The sequence below is a fragment of the Pseudorasbora parva genome, chromosome 15 (genome assembly GCF_024679245.1).
Source record: "Pseudorasbora parva isolate DD20220531a chromosome 15, ASM2467924v1, whole genome shotgun sequence".
Taxonomy (NCBI): Eukaryota; Metazoa; Chordata; class Actinopteri; order Cypriniformes; family Gobionidae; genus Pseudorasbora; species Pseudorasbora parva.
Window position 1 is genome coordinate 3,514,314 of NC_090186.1, and position 23,396 is coordinate 3,537,709.

Below are 23,396 nucleotides of genomic sequence, written 5' to 3' on the forward strand. Positions count from 1 at the left end.
TGAAAAAGTGTTCAAATTATACATTTGACAGAATATTTCAATCTTTCTGGACTTGTTTTGCAGTGGAAGTCCCCTTGTGGTGAAAATCAAGTTGCTAATGTTGTTGGTGTGTCTATGTGATGTTTTTAATATGCTTTAAGACAAAACGTGCAAATTTATGAATGAAAATATATTCTTCTGTATTGCTGAATACAGAATACATATCAAGACAGTCAACAGAGGTATTTCATTCATTAATTCATATTACTTATCAAATTTGGGCTAATTATGTCTGTTTCTTTCTCATATGTTGCGTATATTTTCTCTCAACAGTTGTGTCGCTACACTAACATTTACAAATTCTCTCCCATGGCCTAATGTAAAGTGTCCATCGGATGCACACTTCAGGATCTCTTCAGAAGTAGTAAGTCTTTTCACCTACTGTTTTATGAATACTATTAATTCAGATGCACACATACTGTTTTTCGCCTACTACAGGACCTTCTAAAAAAATTAGCATATTGTGATAAAGTTCATTATTTTCCATAATGTAATGATAGAAATTAAACTTTCATATATTTTAGATTCATTGCACACCAACTGAAATATTTCAGGTCTTTTATTGTTTTAATACTGATGATTTTGGCACACAGCTCATGAAAACCCAAAAAATCTCAAAAAATTTGCCTATTTCATCCGACCAATAAAAGAAAAGTGTTTTTAATACAAAAAAAGTCAACCTTCAAATAATTATGTTCAGTTATGCACTCAATACTTGGTGGGGAATCCTTTTGCAGAAGTGACTGCTTCAGTGCGGCGTGGCATGGAGGCGATCAGCCTGTGGCACTGCTGAGGTGTTCTGGAGGCCCAGGATGCTTCGATAGCGGCCTTAAGCTCATCCAGAGTGTTGGGTCTCGCGCCTCTCAACTTTCTCTTCACAATATCCCACAGATTCTCTATGGGGTTCAGGTCAGGAGAGTTGGCAGGCCAATTGAGCACAGTAATACCATGGTCAGTAAACCATTTACCAGTGGTTTTGGCACTGTGAGCAGGTGCCAGGTCGTGCTGAAAAACCAAATCTTCATCTCCATAAAGCTTTTCAGCAGATGGAAGCATGAAGTGCTCCAAAATCTCCTGATAGCGAGCTGCATTGACCCTGCCCTTGATAAAACACAGCGGACCAACACCAGCAGCTGACATGGCACCCCAGACCATCACTGACTGTGGGTACTTGACACTGGACTTCAGGCATTTTGGCATTTCCTTCTCCCCAGTCTTCCTCCAGACTCTGGCACCTTGATTTCTGAATGACATGCAATCCGAAAAAAGTACTTTGGACCGCTGAGCAACAGTCCAGTGCTGCTTCTCTGTAGCCCAAAGTGTCTTGACCTGGGGGATGCGGCACCTGTAGCCCATTTCCTGCTCACGCCTGTGCACGGTGGCTCTGGATGTTTCTCCTCCAGACTCAGTCCACTGCTTCCGCAGGTCCCCCAAGGTCTGGAATCGGTCCTTCTCCTCAATCTTCCTCAGGGTCCGCTCACCTCTTCTCGTTGTGCAGCGTTTTTTGCCACACTTTTTCCTTCCCACAGACTTCCCACTGAGGTGCGTTGATACAGCACTCTGGGAACAGCCTATTCGTTCAGAAATGTCTTTCTGTGTCTTACCCTCTCGCTTGAGGGTGTCAATGATGACCTTCTGGACAGCAGTCAGGTCGGCAGTCTTACCCATGATTGCGGTTTTGAGTAATGAACCAGGCTGGGAGTTTTTAAAAGCCTCAGGAATCTTTTGCAGGTGTTTAGAGTTAATTAGTTGATTCAGATGATTAGGTTAATAGCTCGTTTAGAAAACCTTTTTATGATATGCTAACTTTTTGAGTTTTTTGGGTTTTCATGAGCTGTATGCCAAAATCATCAGTATTAAAACAATAAAAGACCTGAAATATTTCAGTTGGTGTGCAATGAATCTAAAATATATGAAAGTTAAATTTTTATCATTACATCATGGAATATAATGAACTTTATCACAATATGCTAATTTGTTGAGAAGGACCTGTATATAGTATGGAAGTTGGCATATTTGAGCCACGTTTCCACCAAACAATTTGTCCCAGGAACTTTATCCCCCAGACCTGTTGCTGTCTGCATTTCCATCATGGTCTAAAGTACCGTGAAAGTTAGGCAAATTATTCCGGTGACGTAGGACTGCGTGCGACTTTCTAGTTCCCGCTGGAATTCGTCCTCCGCATTTAAGCTTAATAAAGCCTGAACATCATCAACAGTCCATCGGTCGTATTTTTTAAACTCCATTGTTGATTCAAATAGCAAACAGCTCTTACTGCACGCACTTAACTCTTAATAGTGGTTACAATAAAATGCTATGTGAACTCCACCAATCAGAAATCAGAAACTTTTTGAATTGTTTTAAGTGGGAGTGCCGCGTTAAAAAAAAAAAGCAGAAGAATAACAAGGCACTGAGTGTCTATTTTGTGTTCAACGTTTTTTACTGGTCGCCGAGAGTTGAAGAATGTTCAACTTTGAGAAAAACGCAACACTCATCACTGTCACTTTTCACCAGCCGTCCAATCACAGAAGAGGAGGGGCGGGACATATACCACACCCAACCAACCGCTGCTTTCTGCTTGTACAATATCAAAAGATGACAACGACAAGCATAATATCGGACAGAGCAACAGCCAGAGCAAGTAATTTACATTGTATCGACATTTTTATATATATACTTTATTATAATAGAAACAATACAGAAACCAACTATAGCTAGGTTTCCACCATGTGAACTAGGGACTTTGGGGTTGTACTCTGTGTTTCGACCGCAGAAACCAGGGTCTAAATAAAGTTCCGGGTAAAAATTCCCCTCAAAATGGACCCGCTTGTGAGGTAACACTTTTTCAAAGTTCAGGATTTTTCAGGGGTTGGACTTGTGCGTTGAATGTGCTGACTGGTTCACACAGCATTTTATTTCAACCTAAATGTCTGTTGTTGTGCATGGAGTAAGAGTTGTTTGCTATTCAAATCAACAATGGAGTTTAAAAAACACGACTGATTGTCCGATGACGAGGTTCAGGTTATTAAGCTTATATGTGGAGGAGGAACTCCAGTGGGAACTGGAAAGTCGTGCACAGTCCTACGTCACCGGACTAATCTTCACGGTACTTTAGACCGCAAAGGAAAAGCAAACAGGAGCAGGTCTGGGGGGAAAAAAAGAGTTCCTGGGAAAAAAGTTGGGACAAATTTTTCCGGGTCATTTCAGTGGAAATGGCTTATCTGTGAAATGAGATACTAGTAACGCTTCACAAATATTCCGTATCATAGCAAGCAAAGCGTCTCAACTGAAAAAAATGCTGCTAAAACGTTCTCAAGCACCCACAATGAGGTGTTTTCATCTGGCTAAAAACGCTTTGGTGAACACACAGCCTTAAACCTTGGTTCCTGTGGTCGAAAGTCAAGTCACCTTTATTTATATAGTGCTTTTTACAACTCCAATTGTTTGAAGCAGCTTCACCGTGTTAACAGGAAAATAATGCAACAGAATTTGATTCGGCTGTACAGCCGCTCTAGAGAAAACGGTGATGTTATCCAGCTAATTTCAATTATCATATAGTGTCAATGCGGGCAGATCGGTAATATGGTCGAATTTTAAGTGAAACGCACCGAGTAGCACCACAAAGTCTCTAGTTCCCTGGGGCGTTCTACTGCACAAGAGGCGTGATCAACTGGGGCATAGTTCAAATAAGTCTGTATGCAATTGGATAGTCCTTGAACCAATCAGACCACAAGAGGCGCGATCAACGGCATCACTTCTCCATCCGTCATTGTGTTAAACCCGCCAATAGCAAGGCAGGTGGATAAGCCAGTCTGTGATTGGTTCCCGCAAATGTGTAACAGAAGCAGGATAAATTAATGTAGTTTCTAGCCTGAGCTGCAGGGCAAAACCAAATCGCCAGCAGATCAGGTTAGGTTTACCCTGTCTAACTTCCCACACTACTCTTACTATTTCTGCGGATATTCTGTATCATAGCAAACAAAGCGTCTCAACTGAAAGTGCCCACAGCGAGGTGTTTTCATCTGGCTAAAAACGCTTTGGTGGACTCACGGCCTTAGACCCTGGTTCCTGCGGTCGAAACACACCGCCATCTTTTGCCGTCTGAGACAAATTTAGCAAATCCTAAAAGATTCCGCTGATCGTAAAACCTGACGTCTTTGATCGTTAGTTTGACATGTTCACCAGCAGCCAATTAATGACCGCGCAATCAAATTTTACCTCAGATGAAATTCTAGCAGTGTCAGAAGATTTGCTGCACAATCCTGCAGTGTGACTTTTCCTACGACAATCGTCAAATATCTCGGTTTTTCAAGACAAACTATGACCAAAACAAGAGCTAGAGATTTTTTTTGTAGCCACCATTTCAGTCCCGCATGTAATGCAGCTCACTGTCACCGAACGAGTCATTGACTGATGATATAAAGCTCCGGACAAATTTTCTTGTGTGTGTCCGTCTTTAGCACACCTTGACTATCGTACAGTCTGAAATTAATGACAACTGAGATCTTACAGTGTGACATGGCTTACTATTTGATCATGTTCTGACAAGGAACACTTGTAAAGGACTATTATTAATCACACAGTGTACACCCAGCTTTACTTGAAGTCTCTACTAATGAGCTGATTATTTCAATCAGGTGTGTTTGATTAGGGCGGCACAAATTGCAGAGCCTCTGTTCTAAACACAACCATTAATGCATTTGAAAGGGTAAACCTGCCTATCAGGGAAGATGTTTTTTGTATATAAGATTGACAGTTACCTCTCAGTGTGTAGAACATTTGATGGTTCGCTATGATCTCTCTCATTGTCTCCTGTGGACAAACTTTCACCTCTGAGTGGAAGAAGTCTGACCTCTTGACACGATGCTTTTCCATTTCAAATAAAGTTCTGACCCCTGAATTCTGCTTTGGTGCATTTGGCAGGTTTGTTAAGCTGCTAGAGCGAGGAGTCTCTACTGGATTTAGCCTGTTTCTGTCTGGGGAAAGAAATGTTATTTTAGTAACCATTACAACCAAAAATATCAGCTCTCAAAGTCCTCATGGGCTCTCAAAACAGTCATTTGCTAAAACTAGGATACTATGCAATGCTAAGATTTGTTTCTGCGCTCGTGCTGGAAGCCAGGACATGTTTTTGGCAAGCAAATTTACATTTTGAAAGTAAATCTGGAACTGTATCCTTTCACTTGTATTAATTCTGCCATTTTAATTTTTCCCAGACAGCAAAATAGTGTCGGCCCCAGATCCGGTCCACATTGAATCCACATGCACCATGTGGCCCTAATCTGGGCCGACACTATTTGCTGTCTGGGTTCAACTTCTTTACGGATGCCCCATATCGGTATCTGTTCATAATGACTTTTAAGTGAATAAATAATGTATATCCTTCAGCTGAAACACTTCGCACTGGTTTGAATTGCTTGAAATATGATTGAAATCACTTCAAAAAAGGAAAATACAGTTCAGTGCAACATTAGACTACATAAAATTATAATAAGAACATCATAATTGTGTTGGGAGGTGTATTTAATGGTGAGGCTTTTGTTTTTATAATCAGGGTCTCAAAAAGTAGCTAAATAAAAATTTTGATTTAGATTTATCGGCCAATATAGCGTTTAACGGCTTTCAAAAAATAGGGCAGGACGTGGAGGCAAAGAACCGCCGACACCAAGCGGAGGATGTTTGCCTCCGCAGTCAGCTAGCTAGCCTTGATTATCCTGATTATACCATGGTCATTTGCAAACATTGACAACTTTAAGCTGTTAATGTTTACAGCGCAAAATTTGATCGGAAGTGTAAACTTGTCGGTTATTTTCGGTACTGACGAATGATTGGATCCAGCATTCTGCCTGATTATCAGACACAGAGATAAAGTAGTCCGTAAGATAACATTTATTTGGATGAATGAATTATAGCATTTTTTTCATTAATTATCGAGAGAGAGAGAGAGAGAGAGAGAGAGAGAGAGAGGAGAGTCTTACCTGCGTCAGTTCAGCGTCTCTCTTAACAATGAAGATGTGCGTTTATAACTTAAAAATAGATTTAACCCCATCGATGCTGAGAAATATAATGTAGTGATCCTGAAGCAAAGCTATTTTATTGTTAAAAGTCGCGGGTGGCGTTGATAAAAAGTTTCTGTGCTCCTGAATGCGTGTGTGTGTGTCCGCAATGAAAACCGCGCATTAATATAGAACGGGAATTTAACTGACTGGAACTACCTGAGCATTAAAGGAGTAGTTCACTTCATAATGAAAATTTCCTGTTATTTTACTCATCCCGATTTTATCCGAAATGTTCATGTCTTTCTTTCTTCAGTCGAAAAGAAAATACGTTTTTTTTTTTTGAGGGAAACAATCTAGCATTTTTCTCCACACCATGGACTTCTATGATAACCAAAATGTTTAAATCCAAATCAGTTTCAAAGGGCTTTGAAGGGCTTCAGAGGCTATGTGCGATCCAAGACAAGGAATATCAGTCATTTTTAAAAAAAGAAATATGATTATACTTTTTAACCTAAATTGCTCACCACGGATTGTGTAATCACGTAGGAAAAAATACCGTCCCAAGCGAACTTACGAGAACTAATACAAAAGGCCTTTACCAAAAACTCTCCATCTCCATCTTCAACTTTAATTAGTGCAACATCTTTGGGTTCTTTTTTGTTTGTTTGTTTGTTTGTTTGTTTGTTTGTTTTGATAAAGGATGTTTGTATTAGTCTTCTTTGAACAAGCGCTTTGTAAACACAGGGGCGGTGCTTGCCGACTAGAAGTGTGACGTTTTCGAAGTGATTGCGCAATCACTGGCACATGGCAGAGCAGCACAAGATGAGCAAATTAGGTTAAAAAGCATAAACTTTTTTCTTTTTTCTTTTTTTTAATGACAGATGGTTTGGCTAGATAAGACCCTATTCCTCGTCTGGGATTGTGCAGAGCCTCTGAAGCCCTTCCTTTGAAACTGCATTGATTTGGACCTTCAACATTTTGGTTGCCATGGAAGTTAATTTAAGTTCGACTGAAGAAAGAAAGACACAAACATCTTGGATGAGATGGGGGTGAGTAAAATATCATGACATTTATATTTTGAAGTGAACTAATCCTTTAAACGGTTTTATTGCACACCTTCCAGCCAATCAGAATCAGGTATTCAGGCAGACCATAGTATAAAAATAATTATTGGTTATTGTATTGGCCAAATTATTTATCCATAATTCCACCAATTTGTAAAAAGAATAATGATATAAAAAAGCTAAAAGCAAAACCAGTGCATTTTTAATGCATGGCCCATGATGACTTGTAATGTATCTTATGTAGACACGTGTAGACACCAGGCCAATCTGAGATCACACTAGCACACAACTGAACAAAAACAAATATATTTAACACACTTGCGTCTATAGACATTTGTAAATGACAATTATGTATTCTTTATCAAACCAACATTTTGTTTGCACACTATGCAATGAAAAATAATTTGCTCCAAAATATCTCTATTGTACGGAGCCCTGCACATGACCTGCAAGAAAAAAGGGTAAATAGTGCAAACGATTTACTATTTCATTCCCTCGATTTATAAATCATGCGCACATTTTACTATTTCATTCCCTCGATTTATAAATTGTGTGCACATTTTACAATTTTGTTCCCATGATTTATAAATCATGTGTACGATTTAGCAAATCGAGGGAATTAATTAGTCAAACGTTTTTACTGCATGTCATGTGCAGGGCTCCGAACTATTGAGTAAGTTACTAATCATAATACACCGTGTGATAAAATGTGACTTAGTTACCTTGAATTCCTGTGACGGACAGTATAAAAAAGAAGAGTGTGAAGAGATGCACACATTTCAAAAACATGCTGACTTCAAGTCTTACATCTAACCCCATGCTGTATCAAGACTTCAGATGCTCAGTCCTTTTTCTTGAATATATCCGTCAGAAGCAGGAAAAGCCATTATGGTCCCTGAAATATGAAGGAACCTGAGATGGACATTCAGTATCTCACAGAAGACATTACTGTGAATGTGAAAAGCAGAAACGGAGAAAGCAGGTGGAGATAGATGATAGAGATGTAGTCTTGGTGTAGAGGCGTAACATTGTGTGACAGATTACACTGAAGTAGTTTAAAAAGCTAGATCTGTTTCTGGAATAATCTGATTATCTGATGCTCAGACGTAATCCTGCTTTGCCCGTGGCCCACCCACCTCATCCAATTAGTGGCTTTTCCATTCAAGCATCTGCCAGATCAGTTGCCCTCTTCATGTAGGAAGCAGCAAAGTTCACCCCAGTATTACTCGAATCATGTCAGTGCATGTGTGGAGAGAACCGCTGACCTTTTTGCTGGGTTTAAATAGGGTGTCCATTCTCAAAAATGGACGCCCGTTCTTGGGATCACCTGTAATGGCCGTTTAAAGCCATTTGAGTCTGACTGCTTTTGAACTATGACCCCTGTGACAGGGATAAGTGGAGGAAAGTTACTCCTGCCATTGACAGTCCAAGGGCTTGGTCTATAAATACCAAAGCCTTGGCATCGCATGAATTGCATGTTAATTCACTGCTGCTTTTCTTTAGTGTCCCTATTATGCACTGTAAAAAAATAATTAAGAAAAAAGTTACCTGGTTGCCTTAAAATTTTGAGTTCAATTTTTGAGAATCGACAACCTTTATTCAAATATTATTCAAAGATTGTAAGCATATTGGGTAATTGTGTGTGTTTTATTTGTGATGACGCAGTGATGACGCATAGATTGTGCTGTTTTCATTATTTATCAATTTTTTTTATGTGGTTTAGATACAATAATATTTTGAGATTCTATCTATTAAACCAATTTACTTCATTGTATCAACTCAAATTGTTTATTTAAACAAACTAAAAAATTTAAGGCAACCAGGTTACTTACTTTTTTAATTTAAACCAACAATTTTTTTTATAATTTTTCTCGCATATTCCCCTTTCATGCAGTGTGTAATATTGCTGTTTGTGAATGTAAACATTCAGCAATGTTGGAAAGTGCACAAGTTATTGTCTAACCAAAGAAATAATTGACCCTGAAGCGCCTAAATGAGTCATTTTTCATTCGAATCTCACTGCGTTACAGTTCTACATCACTAGAAAAGGCATTTCCATAATGCCCGCCTATTTTGCACGTTCCACCCGCGAACAATTTAACTCTCAAACATCATTTTACTGACGACTGCTTCTCAAATCTCTGAGTTGAACGCGGCCAAACGCTTGCTCTGGAAAGATGGGTAGGTACCCGTTTATTTGGGCCAGCTCCTCAATCATAACATGTTAGTATGAATAATTATTGTAATGGAAATGTAGCTTCTGAAACACGCGCTGCTAGTGGACGACCAATCACAACAGACCGAATCATCTGACCAATCAGAATTTACCCCTATTTAATTACCCCTAGGGTCATTTCTCACCAGAGTTGTCCTTTAAACTAGGCTATTATTTTGGAAAAAAGAGTGACATCTATTATCTATAAATCATAAGTCAACGACTCGTCACGGCAGACATTGACATTGTGTGCTCTCAACAGAGCCTGAGATAACACTTTCGTCAGAGTATTTACAGGAACTCTTCAGATGACGGCAGAGAGGTTACGTCATTGGATGGTGGAGATCGGAGGAGATCAACACTGACTTTAATTGGCTCCGATGCTGTCCATATCCGTCTTCATATTGCTCAGTTTTACACTGACTGCTTGAGCTCAGAAAATGTATTAAAAAATGGTGTGTAATCTACAGCCCTGTCATAACCCCAATCATTTGTGCTTCAATTGTATTACATAAAACTGACATAATACTCTTGCAGTTCTCGGCAAACAAACAAAATAATCCGTTGATTTAACCCCACCATGTAAACATAAAGGGCTTTTGTAAGGAAGTCTAATCCGATTGTCTTGTTTTGATGACTGAAGAGCTGCTCACTGTCTGGTCAATTCTTTATTGCTCAGTCTTTAGGTCCACTACCATTCAAACAAGTGGTATCACTTTTTTGTTTAAAAAAAAATAAAATTCTGTTGACCTATGCCACCAGCAACAGTAATATTGTGTATTAGTAGTTTCTCTTCTTTCCAAACTCTGACTGGAAAGTCTCTAACTGTCTGTCTGTCTATCTGTCTGTCTAATCATCTATCTATCTATCTATCTATCTATCTATCTATCTATCTATCTATCTATCTATCTATCTATCTATCTATCTATCTATCTATCTATCTATCTATCTATCTATCTATCTATCTATCTATCTATCTATCTATCAGTCTGTCTGTCTGTCTGTCTGTCTGTCTGTCTGAGACTTTAAACTACAAGCATTCAAACCGTAAGCTTTTAATTAACTTTTTCCAAATTTCAGATCTAGCTTTATTAAGCCACCTTCAAAGTTTATTTACCAACTTTACTCATCTAGTTCTATTTTCGAATATTATGTAGGACGGATAGTAGGCCTACGAGTAGACTAGTTGCCGTCTGTGACGCAATCATACGTGACGCTCCGTGGTTGCCATAGAAACGGATTAATTAGCCGACCCTTAACTGTTTACCCTCGTCGATTGCCTGTGATTTATCAATGTATTTTCGAGGAAATTGCTCTTATTCGACGTTTATTAAAATGAATATACACAATGCAAGCGTCTCAGGGTGACATTTTAATGTTTGGAGAAAAATGGAGGAGAAATCTGCCTCGTTTCGTCAAGGTAAACCCACTCACGATGCAGGTGAATGATAACTTAACGTTATTCTATCAAGGGCTGATATAATAACACACTAGCTTATCTGTTAAACCGGGAAACCTAAAAGTGTTATATAGGCGATAATTAATGATGAGTTTTAGGTTTCCCAGTTGAGTTTTTACTTATAGACAATGTTTTGAGTGTGGACATGATCTGGTCTGATTAGTTTATAATATTAGCCTGTAATAATGGTCTGCCGGGGGTCCAATCGTCAACATGTTTTCCATGTCATATTCTTCTTGTATGATACGTTATTTGGAGTTAGCAGCAAAAAAAATTTGATTGTATTTTATTATTTATTGAGATTTTGCGTCTTGCGTGTTGTTTCCTGGTTGTTTCCTCAGCCCCTGTTGGCAGATGCCGGAACTACATCTGTGCGCATTAACACTATACACACATTTTACACACATCTGCACTATTTTACACCATTTTGTAGGGCTGTGTGTCCAAGCCAAAAAAGGTAGTTATATTTTTTACTTTTTAAATAAATAAAATACCTCATTGTTAAATGAAAACATAATATATATAGTGTTTTTTGAAATAAGTCTCTTCTGCTCATCAAGTCTGCATTTATTTGACCCAAAAAATACAGAAACAAATGTAATATTGCGAAATATTATTACAATTTAAAATAAATAATGTTTAATACTTTTCAAATATAATTTATTTCTGTGATCAAAGCTGAATTTTTAACATCATTCCTCCAGTGTCACATAACCCTTCAGAAATCATTTTCCTATGATGATTTATTATTAATGTTGGAAAAAATGTTTGCACATTAGTGTATATTGTTACAAAATATTTGTATTTTAAATGAATACTGCTCTTTTTAACTTTTTATTCATCAATGAATCCTTAAAAAATATCACTGGATTTAAAAAATATATATTAACCTGGCTGCTAAACATTATAAATATTTTGTAACAATATACACTAACATTCAAAAATGTTTTCCAAAATTGATAATAAATCATCATATCAGAATGATTTCTGAAGGAATCGTGTGACAATGAATACTGGAGGAATGATGCTGAAAATTCAGACATAAATTATATTTTAAAGTATATTAAAATATTTCACAATATTACTGTTTTTTTTTTTGTTGTTTTCCTGTATTTTTGAATAAATGCAGCCTTGATGAGCATACGAGACCTCTTTCAAAAACAACTCAAATAATAAAGTTTACAAACTTTTGACCGGTAATGTATATTTATATTCAGGATCACCTGTACATCAAATTACTTCTTAAACTGGTTTACTTAATCACATTAATTATGAACAATAATATTTCATAATCACAAATTGTCACAGTACTTCATTGTCAGCACTATAACTAGATTGTGTTTCTTGTGCTATCTTGGCACTAAAATAAATAGCACTTGTCTTTTCATATTTCATTTTACAATGCATACTTTGCGAGTGTGTGTTGCTTGTGTCCAGACGTGTGCTAGTTCTTGCTTAAAGGGTTATTTCACCCAAAAAGGATAATTCTGTCATTAATTCCTCTCCCGCATGTGGTTGGACACCCGTCAGGGTGATCCGAATCATGAATCGATTCACTGGCCCATCACTATTTAGATGTTTTGCGCACAAAAAATATTCTCGTGTCTTCATAAAATGATTGTAGAGCCGCTGTAGTGAGATGGGCTTTGTAACGACGTCTTTAGTGCCTTTATGGGTCTTGAGAGAGGAAATGACATTGGTGTCAATGAAGGCCTTTCTGAGCCATTGGATTTCAACACACAGATGTGTTGTTCATCTTCATACACAGATGAAGATATTATCTTCATCTGTGTGTGAAGATGAACGGAGGTCTGACGGGTGTCCAACCAAACGAGGAATTAATGACAGAATTTCAGTTTTGGATGAACTAACCCTTTAAGGTGAGCTGCTGCATTATGTGTGTAGGAGCGGTGAGCTGGTATGTACGGGTCTCCAGACTGGCCGTGGCTGTGGCTGTGATTAAGGCCAGGCCATCAGGAGGAGCCAGACAGTTCGCTGAGTCTCTGGCTGATGGACTCAGACAGCAGGAAGATGGCTGGAGGTCTAAAGCTCGAGGTCTTCATGAAGATCTGCTGCATCTCAGACAGGAGCTGCTGCTCACGCGCTTACTGTTCAAGACCAGGAGCAGCACGGAGCCAGAACAAGGTAGCGTTTCATATCCGTCTGTTAAAGGTGCACTATGTAGAATTTTTGCAGTAAAATATCCAAAACCCACTTGGCAAGTGTTATATATTTTGTTCAGTTGAGTTCTTAAATACCCAAATGTTTCCAACTATTTGTAAGTCGTGAGAAAATTGCTACGTCTAATGCTGCGTTCACACCACACATGAATGACGCAAATAAATTGGACGCGTGAACATTTTGAATCCATTCGCTTCATTCGTGCGAGAAATTCGCTTTATTCGCGTGACGTTCACTACACAACAGACACAAATTCGCGTCATGGGAGGGGCTTCAGCCAGGCAGCGGCAGTCGACAGAAGGACTAGCCGAGTTAAGGCTGCTCTCGCCAGGGTTGATGAGCGCTGAGCTCCGCTGATCGCCTGGGTCTCACACCTCCGAAAACGGCAGATCAAATTTTCGAATAGGAGCTCTCTTAATAAATCTTTATCTCTTTAAACAACTACATTCTCGCCTGAAAAACTATTAAAACTACATTTTATGACACAATATCAGTAGTATTTTTAAATTACTCTGGCCTCTAGGTTTCCCAGCCATCACTTCACCACGTGACAGCAGTAAGCAGGCTCCTCATTGGTTAACGTGACGCGAATATCCGCCAAAGTTCAGATTTTTGAACTTGAACGATTCACGTGTTTCGCGCGAATCACGCGTTCAAAACGCTTAATTCGCGTGATCTTTGCCGCGTCATTCACGCGAATCGGGCCATTCGCGCCGCCGAATGCCTTTTCAAGTCTCTGCATTGACTTAACATGTAAATCACTTGCGCAAATCGTGTCATTCGCGTGCGGTGTGAACACAGCATAAGGGAGTCGCCTGACAATGCCGTCATATCTGCGTTACTCTCGGTTTCTGATTTTATTCTGCAGAAGTGCTTTCCTCTTAGCAGTGTGAACAAGAGTCACAGCAGCCGCTGAGCGAACGCACAGAATAGCGTCATAACATCATTTTAAACACACTCAGATGTGTCTAATATGATAAACAGAGCTGCGTTACCTCCTAATCGTGACCTGAAAAGCGGAAATGGCGCTGGCGACTGTGTCCCGTCATAATAAAAGTCCCGTGTGTTTGCGTAACAATCTCTTCAGTAGCCTCGCTCAGCTCCTCAACACTCGCTCCTGCTCTGCTTCACTACAGTAACGTTAATAATCTCATCATGAACATGATTTATGCCCGAGTCCTATCCCGATTCTTTCCCACCGGCTGTGAGGTGAAGACCACATGTCCCGAGACTCTGAACTCAAACTTGCCGTCATCAAACTACGTCTTTGTTTTAAATAGGCGACCTCTAGCGGACGGAAAAGTTACATAGCGCACCTTTAAATGCATGGAGAATAAAGGGTTACTTCATCGATTAGCATATGGCTTTGTATCAGCAGAAACCCTGGAGTATATTCGAATGATCGTGCTCATACCTCTTATACCTGCCTGAGACGAGAGATTTATTTAAATATTTTATTTCTTGAAAAATTACTCTGGTGACGCAAATATCGTCAATTTGCGTCATCGGTAAAATGCTTGGCCAGATGCTAAAGACTACAGCCAGCAGAGGGAGCCATTTCCGCATGTTTTCAACACACATGAGGGATGGAGATCGCACTCACAGCTCAGCTCGGCTCAGGCATTCATATTAACGGTGCGGCCGGCGGAGCAAAATTAGTATTTTATCTTCTCAGGTTAATTCCTATGAAAGTTAATCTTCCAGAGGCATGAACTGAAAATGCGGCAGACTGAACACGCGCTGAGAACGACTGCTGCGAGCGTGGACGCGTTTACCTCAGCTCTCATCACGATGTGTGTAATCTGACTCCTGCTGCGTTTGTGACACTTCCTCAGCGCCTAAATCACAATATATTGAACACACACGTTGAGTTTTTAATTGTAGTGTCTGTTCTCTAACTGAACTGATTTTATGAAGAATAACGCGGTGGTGGGAGAGTAAAAGTGATTCTGTAGCAGCGGCTTTGGGAATGGCCTCACAGGGCAGCAAAGCATTCTGGGAATTGTAGTCTTTCATCTCCATGAGACAAAAACACATTTTCTGTCTTTTCTTAGTCTAGAAAGCACCAAATTCAAAAATAATTTCACATTTCTACTACATTAATGACCCAGTTTAAATACAGATTCATCTTCCCAGCGCTGAAGTACCCCTTTAATACAATCTTTAAAAAACAAATCATGGAAAGTTAATGAATAAGAGATTTCTTAAAATATAAAAGTTGATTTTTTTTTTTTTGCAAGCGCATTTTACCAATTCCAAACAACATAGCTACTATAAATGTTTTATTTAATTCTTTATTAGTGCTATATAATTAAGGAAGGCTATAAGTAAAAAACGCCTTATGTTTAGGTGTGCATAATAATTAAAGAGGTCATAACACACACCGTCTCTGCCAGTCTCATGTTAATCTTGAGTATCTATAGAGTAGTGTTGATCCTTCATATCTCCCAAGAGTCTTTTGTTTATCATATTTATAAAAGACAGATACACTGAACCAATTCTTTCTGAAAACAGCCGAGTCCGTGGAGGCGTGCAGTGGGCGGAGCTAAAGTCACGAGTGCGCGCACGCACATACACACACAACACAACATCATGACATTGTCCCTGGATAACGTTTGATTCACTATACGTTGGTGTTGTTTACATTATATACATTAAAACACACATTTGATGCAGTTTCACTCACTGCCTGCAGTTTTCACTCATGACCGGAAACACACACACACAAACACACACACACACACACACTTGCAGAACTCCGGAAACACAAACTGCATCCCCTCTTCCCTTAACGCTGGGTTATTTGGGAAGCTGAACAAGGCTATTTTTACCTCACACCAGAAACACACACTTCTTTAGAGACATTAATCTCTAAATTGTGGATCTAATTGTGGATTTAATTGTGGATCTTGTGTCTAAAAACACTATGACAGCACCGCCAACGGCTCCTGTAACCCAAACGAAGCTCATTGATGGGCGCGCACAAACTCATTTTGGAAAAGTTTCCATACAAGGAATTCCACCCATTTTGACATAATACATTAGACTGGGTAAACCCAGCCTGATCTGCCGGTGATTTGATTTTGCCCGGCAACTCAGTCTGGAAACATGTACATTAATTTCTACTGCTTCTGTTACACTTTTGCGGGAACCATTCACAGACTGGCTTATCCACCTGGTGCATTATTGGCGGTCTATGGGTTTAACCTGATGAAGGATAGAGAAGCGATGGGTCGTTGTCCGTTGATCACGCCTCTTGTGGTCTGATTGGTTGAAGGACTATCCAATTGCGTTTGAGAGTAATTTGAACTATGCCCGTTGATCACCCCTCTTGTGCAGTAGAAAATACAGAGCAGACTCCCCAGACCAATGTTCAGCCTTAAAAGATTGAGCTTGGTCTGGTGATACCCAGACAAATAATACATCGCCATACTCTGAAAAAATAAACTTTCTGTAACTTCTTCGAAGCCGGAAGGAGTGTATTAGGGACAGAAATACTCTTTTTGTTTTAAATGTTCAGCATGAGAATCGACTCTTTAACAGTGTAAATAAGTCTGAATGCATGAAATAGCATTATACCCACCCGCTGTGTTTTGTTTTCACAGGTCAAGAGATTGCCCGATCTCTCTCTCAGGATGACCCGCAGCAGTTGAAGGCTGACTCTGGCTGTGACACTGCAAACAGCTCGCAAACACATGTTTGCATTGCTAAGGGCCCGAGTTTACCTCCAACCCCTCCAAACAGCCAGAACTTCCCCCTCCAGGACAGACAGTGGCGGCAGGACCGGAGGATGTTAAAACACATGCAGTTCCTGCAGTGTCTGAGTGGCTTGCGTAGAGTAGAGACGTCTCTGTGTGGCGATGGGGACGTGGTTTGGGATTCGGTGGTGCAGATGCTGGATTCTGTGGTGGAGGTTTTTAGGCAGGCAAATGTTGGACAGCCTCTACATCACCCGGAGCAGCTGCATCAGGCCACACAGCTGGTGGCACAGACCCTGAGTCGAGGAGAGACTCGACATGGGTGTTCAGTGCAGCATTTCTGCAAAGTGGAATATCTGTTGAAGGAGATGACAAGCCTGCTACTAACGAGCCAGCAGCTCAATGCGGTAAGACTAGAGAGGTTTGTGTACTGTGGGTAAAATAAATTGCAGACCGGGCGAGAAGTGGGCAACTCATAATTATACTACGGGGTAGGGGTTGAACGACTTCCGATTTTTTTAAAGGAACTGTATGTAAGAAATGTATTTCAATGAATCATAAAATGGCCCTGATATGTCACTAGACATTAAGATATCATGTTAATTTCAAATACTTCTATCACTGACAACAGTAGTCCGGCCAGGATATTGTCATTTAAAAGATGCTGTTGCAGCCCTCAACTGATGTTGACATGTTGTGTTTTGGCCTGAAGCTCCGCCCTCCACCTATTGACCAATCACGAAGTCAGTAGTGTTTCGGGTTGCCAGATATGCTCTAGTTACCACAGCTGCAGATCTACAAACGTTCTGCTTATCCTGCAGCCAATCTGGCAACCTCGAATCAGGGGGAGCGGGAGACACTGCTCTACAGGCATTTGAAAGTGATTGCAGGACCACTTTTGGCCACAATCTTACACACACTTCCTTTAAAGTCGACATTTATGTGATGAAAGTCGAGTCGGAGTCAACTAGTCGCTGCTGATGTCGTCATTAATGAACAAATAAGCCTGAGCCTTGAGCTGAGACACAAACACGTATTTTCTTGTGGACAGCTATGGTATATGAGACAGCGCTGCCCATAAGGTTATTGGTCCTACATAACAGCTTTTGATTCATTCTATTGTCTTATGGTCGCTATATTTCGCACAGATTTCTGCTTGTTCTGAATAAAATACAGATAAAATAGCACGATAAAGATAAGAATGCATTAGTGAGTGTGAATTAATTCTACCTGCCAACGTCTCTCGACTAATAGTGAAGCTGTGAGTTTTATTTATTAAGAAATATATGCTACAACTTTTCAGTTTCTAAGCTATTTTATTGACAAATCACAGCGTTGACAATACGTTTCTGCGCTACTGAATGGTTGTGTGTGAGGGGCGCGCAATCTCCGTGTGATGTGCGATTGGCTATGTGTGTGTGTTGCAATCGCACGCATTAGTCTAGCGCGATAATTAACTTCTGTGTACAATAAGCCTGCATTCTCCCAATCAATTTTGAGCATCCAGATGGTAATCAAACATGTCTTGTGGAGAGCTCTCTGAGTATGCATTTATTTGTCATTTTTAACTGTTGAAAGCAGAACTTGCGTGTCAGGAAATTGCTCATCCTGCGACTAGTCGACGTCAAGCTTAAAGTGTCATGGCAGAGCATTAGACTAGTCGGTGCAACACCTACTACGGGGATTGCTTGAATCTCATTGGCTGATGAACGTGCAGCATTTTTGCAAAGTGGAAGATTTGTTGAAGGAGATGATCAGCTTGCTACTAACCAACCAGCAGCTCAATGCCGTAAGACCATAGACTGTAAAAAAATATGGACGTAGTGTCCTTGCCGTCACTCATAGGATTCTGAAGAGTAAAGACAAGCTTGCCGTCGCCATCTTGCCAGCGCATCATCACGTGTCATAATATAAGATTTTCTTTTAAAACTTTTTTTTAACACCTCTTTTAAAACCATTTGTCCAATTTTCACCAAATTCGAGTAAGATCATCCTTAGACCTAGCCTGACGTCATCTCACTCAGATTCTAGTCAGTATATGAGTCTGACGCTGCTCCATTGGGCTGTGATTATGGGATGTTTTAAACCGAACCAGGAAAGAAAATGCCTCTGCACTCGTTTGGACAGACCTAAAACCAATCAGAGCAACGGAGCTCTGGTTATGAGTATAGGCCATATATTTAGGCATTCCAGTCTGTTTATTTCATTGGGATGTTTGTTTTCTGTCATGTACTGAAGGGTGTGTTCTGGGTCACTTTCATTGTATAATCTAGTGCAGGGGTGTCCATACTCGGTCTTGGAGGGCTGCTGTCCTGCAGACTTTAGCTCCAGCTTGCCTCAACACACCTGCTTGAAGTTCCTAGTAAGACCTTGATTAGCTGGTTCAGCTTTGTTTCATTCGGGTTGAGCTAAACTCTGCAGGACAGTGGCCCTCCAGGAGCAGGATTGGTCACCCCTGAACTAGAGATAAGCAGGTCAGTCTGATTTGGTCTCATTTTGATTCTAGTTCTCAGTCCATGACGTGCTGTCAGAGTGTCTGCTGGCTCTGGGAGGAAGTTGTCTCCTGAGAATGCCGTTTATTCAGCTCCTGATGTCCGAGATCCTTCAGCTGGCCCAGCAGTTGTGGGAAGCCTGTGAGGTAAATTACAACACACTACACAAATAAAAATCAACATGCAAATGATAGAGTTGCGTGACGATGCCGTACTGACTCAGTCGGGCCAGTGACATTTCCATCAGCTGTCTTAGTAGTGATGTTCGGTTCTTAAACTAATCTTTCTTTTGAGCCGGTTCTCAGCAAGTAACTAGTTGAGCCGGTTCATTAATCGAACTGTAGCTCCAGGTTGATGACGTAAGATGCAAAAGCTGAAAGTAGCATGTCCGACTAAAAAATAACCAAGGATCCAGTACAACCAGCTCTCGGAGTTTGCAGAGTATTACCGACACTTTTGGCGACACAAGTCTGAGGCACTTAGGCAACTGGAAATATGCTTATTATGACATTGTTATTAAATAGCATTTTATTAAAACCTGCAAAAACCTTTCTGTTAAGAGATTTGTAAACACTTTAGAATATTGGTCATTAGTTAACATTAGTTAATGTATTAACTAACATGAGCTAACCATGAGCAGTTTATTTCTTACTGTATTTGTTCATCTTTGTTAACATTAGTTAATACAAATCCAGCTGTTCATGTAAGTTCACAGTGCATTAGCTAATGTTAACAAGATTTTAATAATGCATTGGTTACATATGCACAAATGTTGAAATTAATATTAACAAAGATAAATAAATGTTTTATAAGTGCAGTTAATTATTAGTTCATGTTAACTAATGTAGTTAACTGTTAACTAATGACCATTATTCTAAAACGTTATTAGAGATTTAAATACATTTTACTGTAGTTTCTTGTGCATGCAAATTATATTTTAGGTTAAGCGAAATGTATACGTTTATTCTTTCTATAGGTTACTTTAGACATGTAACATATCCACGTTTACACATGTCTGTAATGTGCGCTGTATGTGCAAAACTTTTAGGAATCTGTACATCTAAGATGTACATCTCAATATTGGTCAGTCGTAGGCTATCCGACGTAAAGGATCAGTGAATGAAAGAAACTATACCCACAAACACCATTAACTTAAGTGAACTGGTTTTATTAAATAGCCCTTTATTTTATTAAAATATATAATATGGTTTTGCGCGTGCAGATTATATGTTAAATCAAGGAGCTTATAAGGACAATAAACAAGGAGTTGGTTTACTCGTTCTATGTTAGGCTACTTTAGACATGAACATATCCGCGTTTGTTGATCAGTGCCTGTAATGTGTGCTGTAGTTGTGCAGGTTTTTTTTGTTGAATCCGACATGCAGGATAAATAAATTAACTGTAAACACAAACACCATTAACTTTAGTGAATGAAAGGCAATAATCAGCTAAATTAACTCTATTAGATTGTTTCAGTATGCATTGACACAGATTACTTTATTTAAATGTTTCCTTACGACACTGAGAAATGGATTAAAAAAAACATAAAAGAAATGCATAGTGGTATCATTGCATGATGACGTCAGGAACCTATGAATCTGCTTTTTGAACCGGTTCATTGAGCCGAACTGTCTGAAAAGAACCAGTTTGCGTAAATGAATCAGACTTTGGATCACTTGAGATTGTAGAGCTGGACTCAATTGCAAAATCTGACTGATAACCCGACTGATTGTTATAATTTTGGTGCCTCTACTTATCGTGACATAAGCCAGAAAAAAACCCAAAAGGGTCAAGAGCCTAACTAAAGCAAACATTAATCACCATAATGGCGACTCTTTCCTTCAGTGATTCTGCTTGTTAACAGCAGGGCTGCGTTTTGCCCCGACAAAACGTTTTTGCAAACGGTGCTGCGTTAAACACCCTATTCTGATGACGCAGGACTTGCGACTATGGCAGCTGAGAAGGCCATTCTTTGTTCTTTTTGAAGAATTTTCAAAGCCTGGGGAAATTGATATAATACTGCAAAATATTGTTTTTAATACTGCAAAACATGCTCGATGCAATCACTGCCCTTGCCGTCCAGAATAAAAGAGAACATCCCCATTCCATTTAATTAACTTTATCCCCTGGTAATCAATTCTAATTTAAATAATTTTATTTCTAGTTCTTTTTTAATACCTTGTATTTTCTTTCTCATTTTTATGTAAAGCACTTAATTACCATTATCAAATTTGGTCTATAAATAAACTTGCCTTGCAATGAAGCTAAAAATGTAAACTACATCATCATGTTGATATGCTACATTTTTTATTATAAAACTCAATCATGTCTAAACAATCATGTCTTCTAATATCTTCAATTGTTGTGTACTGAGCTGCAGCAGACACATGTAAACAACTTTACTTGGACCCATTGTGCGAGCTGTCTCTTTAACACCGCGTGGTTTTTACACACGTTGCTGTTGATTGGGATGACATATTTGACACACCCATCAAAAAGGAGAAAACACACCTCAAAGCCGTTGCACACCGTTTCCAGGAAACGTTGTGCACCAGTTTGAGCTTTGAACGTGCCCCTGTTGATTATGCTTGTTAACAGCAGGTGTTCATCACTAATACTCAATTAATCACTTAATTATCTCATTAACTTTAACACTACTTTAGTGATCTTGAGTGTGGACTCAAACTCTGAGCAGTGTTAATTTAACACTGGGGATTTTCTGTGTTTATGATATCTGTGGACAGATAAAACCAAAGTTGGCTAAGTGGCCTATTTTGTCTTAAGTTATTGGACATTAATTACTTGTTCATAAAGGTGTTTTATAAAAGGATTATCATACTTGCAATAAGTAAAACTCCATGTTGGATGTTAATCTGACTGTAAGCAATAGGTCAATAATGGCAGGGTTTTGTCTCGTGCAGAGGACATCCAGAGAGGAGCTGCCCCATCAGATGGACTGGATCCGCTATCAGAATTCCTTCTATGTGTTCTGGCTGCTGGAACAACTTGCTCAGGACACGAATTGTAATGTAAACCAGGAGCTTGTGAACAACCTGGAAACTAAAGCCTTCACTCTTGCAGACGAGTTTCCCCTGTTCTCTCTGTATATGTGGCGTATCGGTGGTCTCTTTAGGATGGGGCAACAATGAGCTGACTGCCGTCTTTCCAAATCTTTGCTCCTTTTTAAGAGCTCACTTTACATGATGTGTTTTGTCTTACAAAAATATTAACTGTTAGTTAATAAATGATAAGCCAGTCAGTGTTGATAAATGCTTGATAAATCATCTCTGCGATGCAAACTTGTATAAACCATAATTAAACAATTTAATAATCAATTTAAAAAAGACTTATAACTGTAGGATATTACGCTGGACCAGCACAGTTTGGAAAATGGATGGATGATTGATTGATTCAGCTGCGAGTGCCACCACTGTTCAGACACGGTTAAGTGCTCTTACAGTGCATTATGGGTATTCTCTAACCGTTGAGGGTACATTGGCTGTACACATTGCAGTGCATTGTGGGATTGAATCTGCACACAATAACGTCCACTATGGTTTCGGACACCTCTACAAATGGCTGTCCCCTCAAACAATGGCCTATTTAAGGGTATAGGAGCAATTTCAGACACAGCAAAGGTCTTTAGGACTACTAGAAATGTCCAAGCAGGAGTTTTGGAGCTGGTTTAAGCTACACTATGTAGAAGAGTGGCCCTTCACTTATTACTTTACAAGTCACTGCAGCATTTTTTAAATATTTTGATGCAGATCTATTCACATATAATTTGTATTGTCCATTGCTGTGGTTATCCTGATGTCAATCATTGCAGTTTTGGGTCTGGAGAATTAATTTTGCTGTCAAAGTGTTCACTCACTAGTCTCACAAAATCCTGTGGGGAAAGACAGTGGTGCCCCTGTGACAGCTATGGATGGATAGAATTGGAGATGGATGGATGGATAGAATTGGAGATGGATGGATGGGATTGGAGATGGATGGATGGAATTGGAGATGGATGGATGGATGGATGGATGGTTGGAATTGGAGATGGATGGATGGGTGGAATTGGAGATGGATAGATGGAATTGGAGATGGTTGGATAGATAGAATTGGGGAAGGAATGGATGGAATTGGAGATGGATAGATGGAATTGGAGATGGATGGGATTAGAGATGGATAGATGGAATTGGAGATGGATGGTATCGGAGATGGATGGATGGGATTGGAGATGAATGGATGGGATTGGATGGAT

The 23,396-nt window shown here is 39.6% G+C and overlaps 2 protein-coding genes across 7 annotated transcripts in view; one reads left to right on the plus strand and one right to left on the minus strand.

The window, feature by feature from the left end:
• The window catches only part of LOC137040921 (interphotoreceptor matrix proteoglycan 2), a 35,393-nt gene extending 29,196 nt beyond the window's left edge, over nucleotides 1-6,197 (minus strand). For both annotated transcript variants that reach the window (XM_067416744.1, XM_067416743.1), the window contains exons 1-2: nucleotides 6,018-6,197; nucleotides 4,800-5,015 (exon numbers count right to left, since the gene is read on the minus strand). In XM_067416744.1, the coding sequence (XP_067272845.1) occupies nucleotides 4,800-4,914 (115 nt within the window). In that variant the 5' untranslated portion in view covers nucleotides 4,915-5,015; nucleotides 6,018-6,197. The remainder of the gene's footprint in view (nucleotides 1-4,799; nucleotides 5,016-6,017) is intronic.
• On the plus strand, nucleotides 4-23,153 carry mei4 (meiosis-specific, MEI4 homolog (S. cerevisiae)). 5 transcript variants are annotated; one of them, XM_067416748.1, is made up of 7 exons: nucleotides 4-221; nucleotides 313-403; nucleotides 2,554-2,680; nucleotides 12,682-12,921; nucleotides 16,563-17,062; nucleotides 19,162-19,293; nucleotides 22,069-23,153. In XM_067416748.1, exons 3-7 carry the CDS (start codon nucleotides 2,635-2,637, stop codon nucleotides 22,294-22,296), a joined length of 1,146 nt encoding a protein of 381 aa, XP_067272849.1. In that variant the 5' UTR covers nucleotides 4-221; nucleotides 313-403; nucleotides 2,554-2,634; the 3' UTR covers nucleotides 22,297-23,153. The 5 variants fall into 5 exon arrangements, with proteins under 5 accessions (XP_067272849.1, XP_067272846.1, XP_067272848.1 ...); XM_067416745.1 differs by having other exon boundaries at nucleotides 4-403; XM_067416747.1 differs by lacking the exons at nucleotides 4-221; nucleotides 313-403; nucleotides 2,554-2,680 and adding an exon at nucleotides 10,553-10,758.
• Nucleotides 23,154-23,396: the final 243 nt, after the last annotated feature.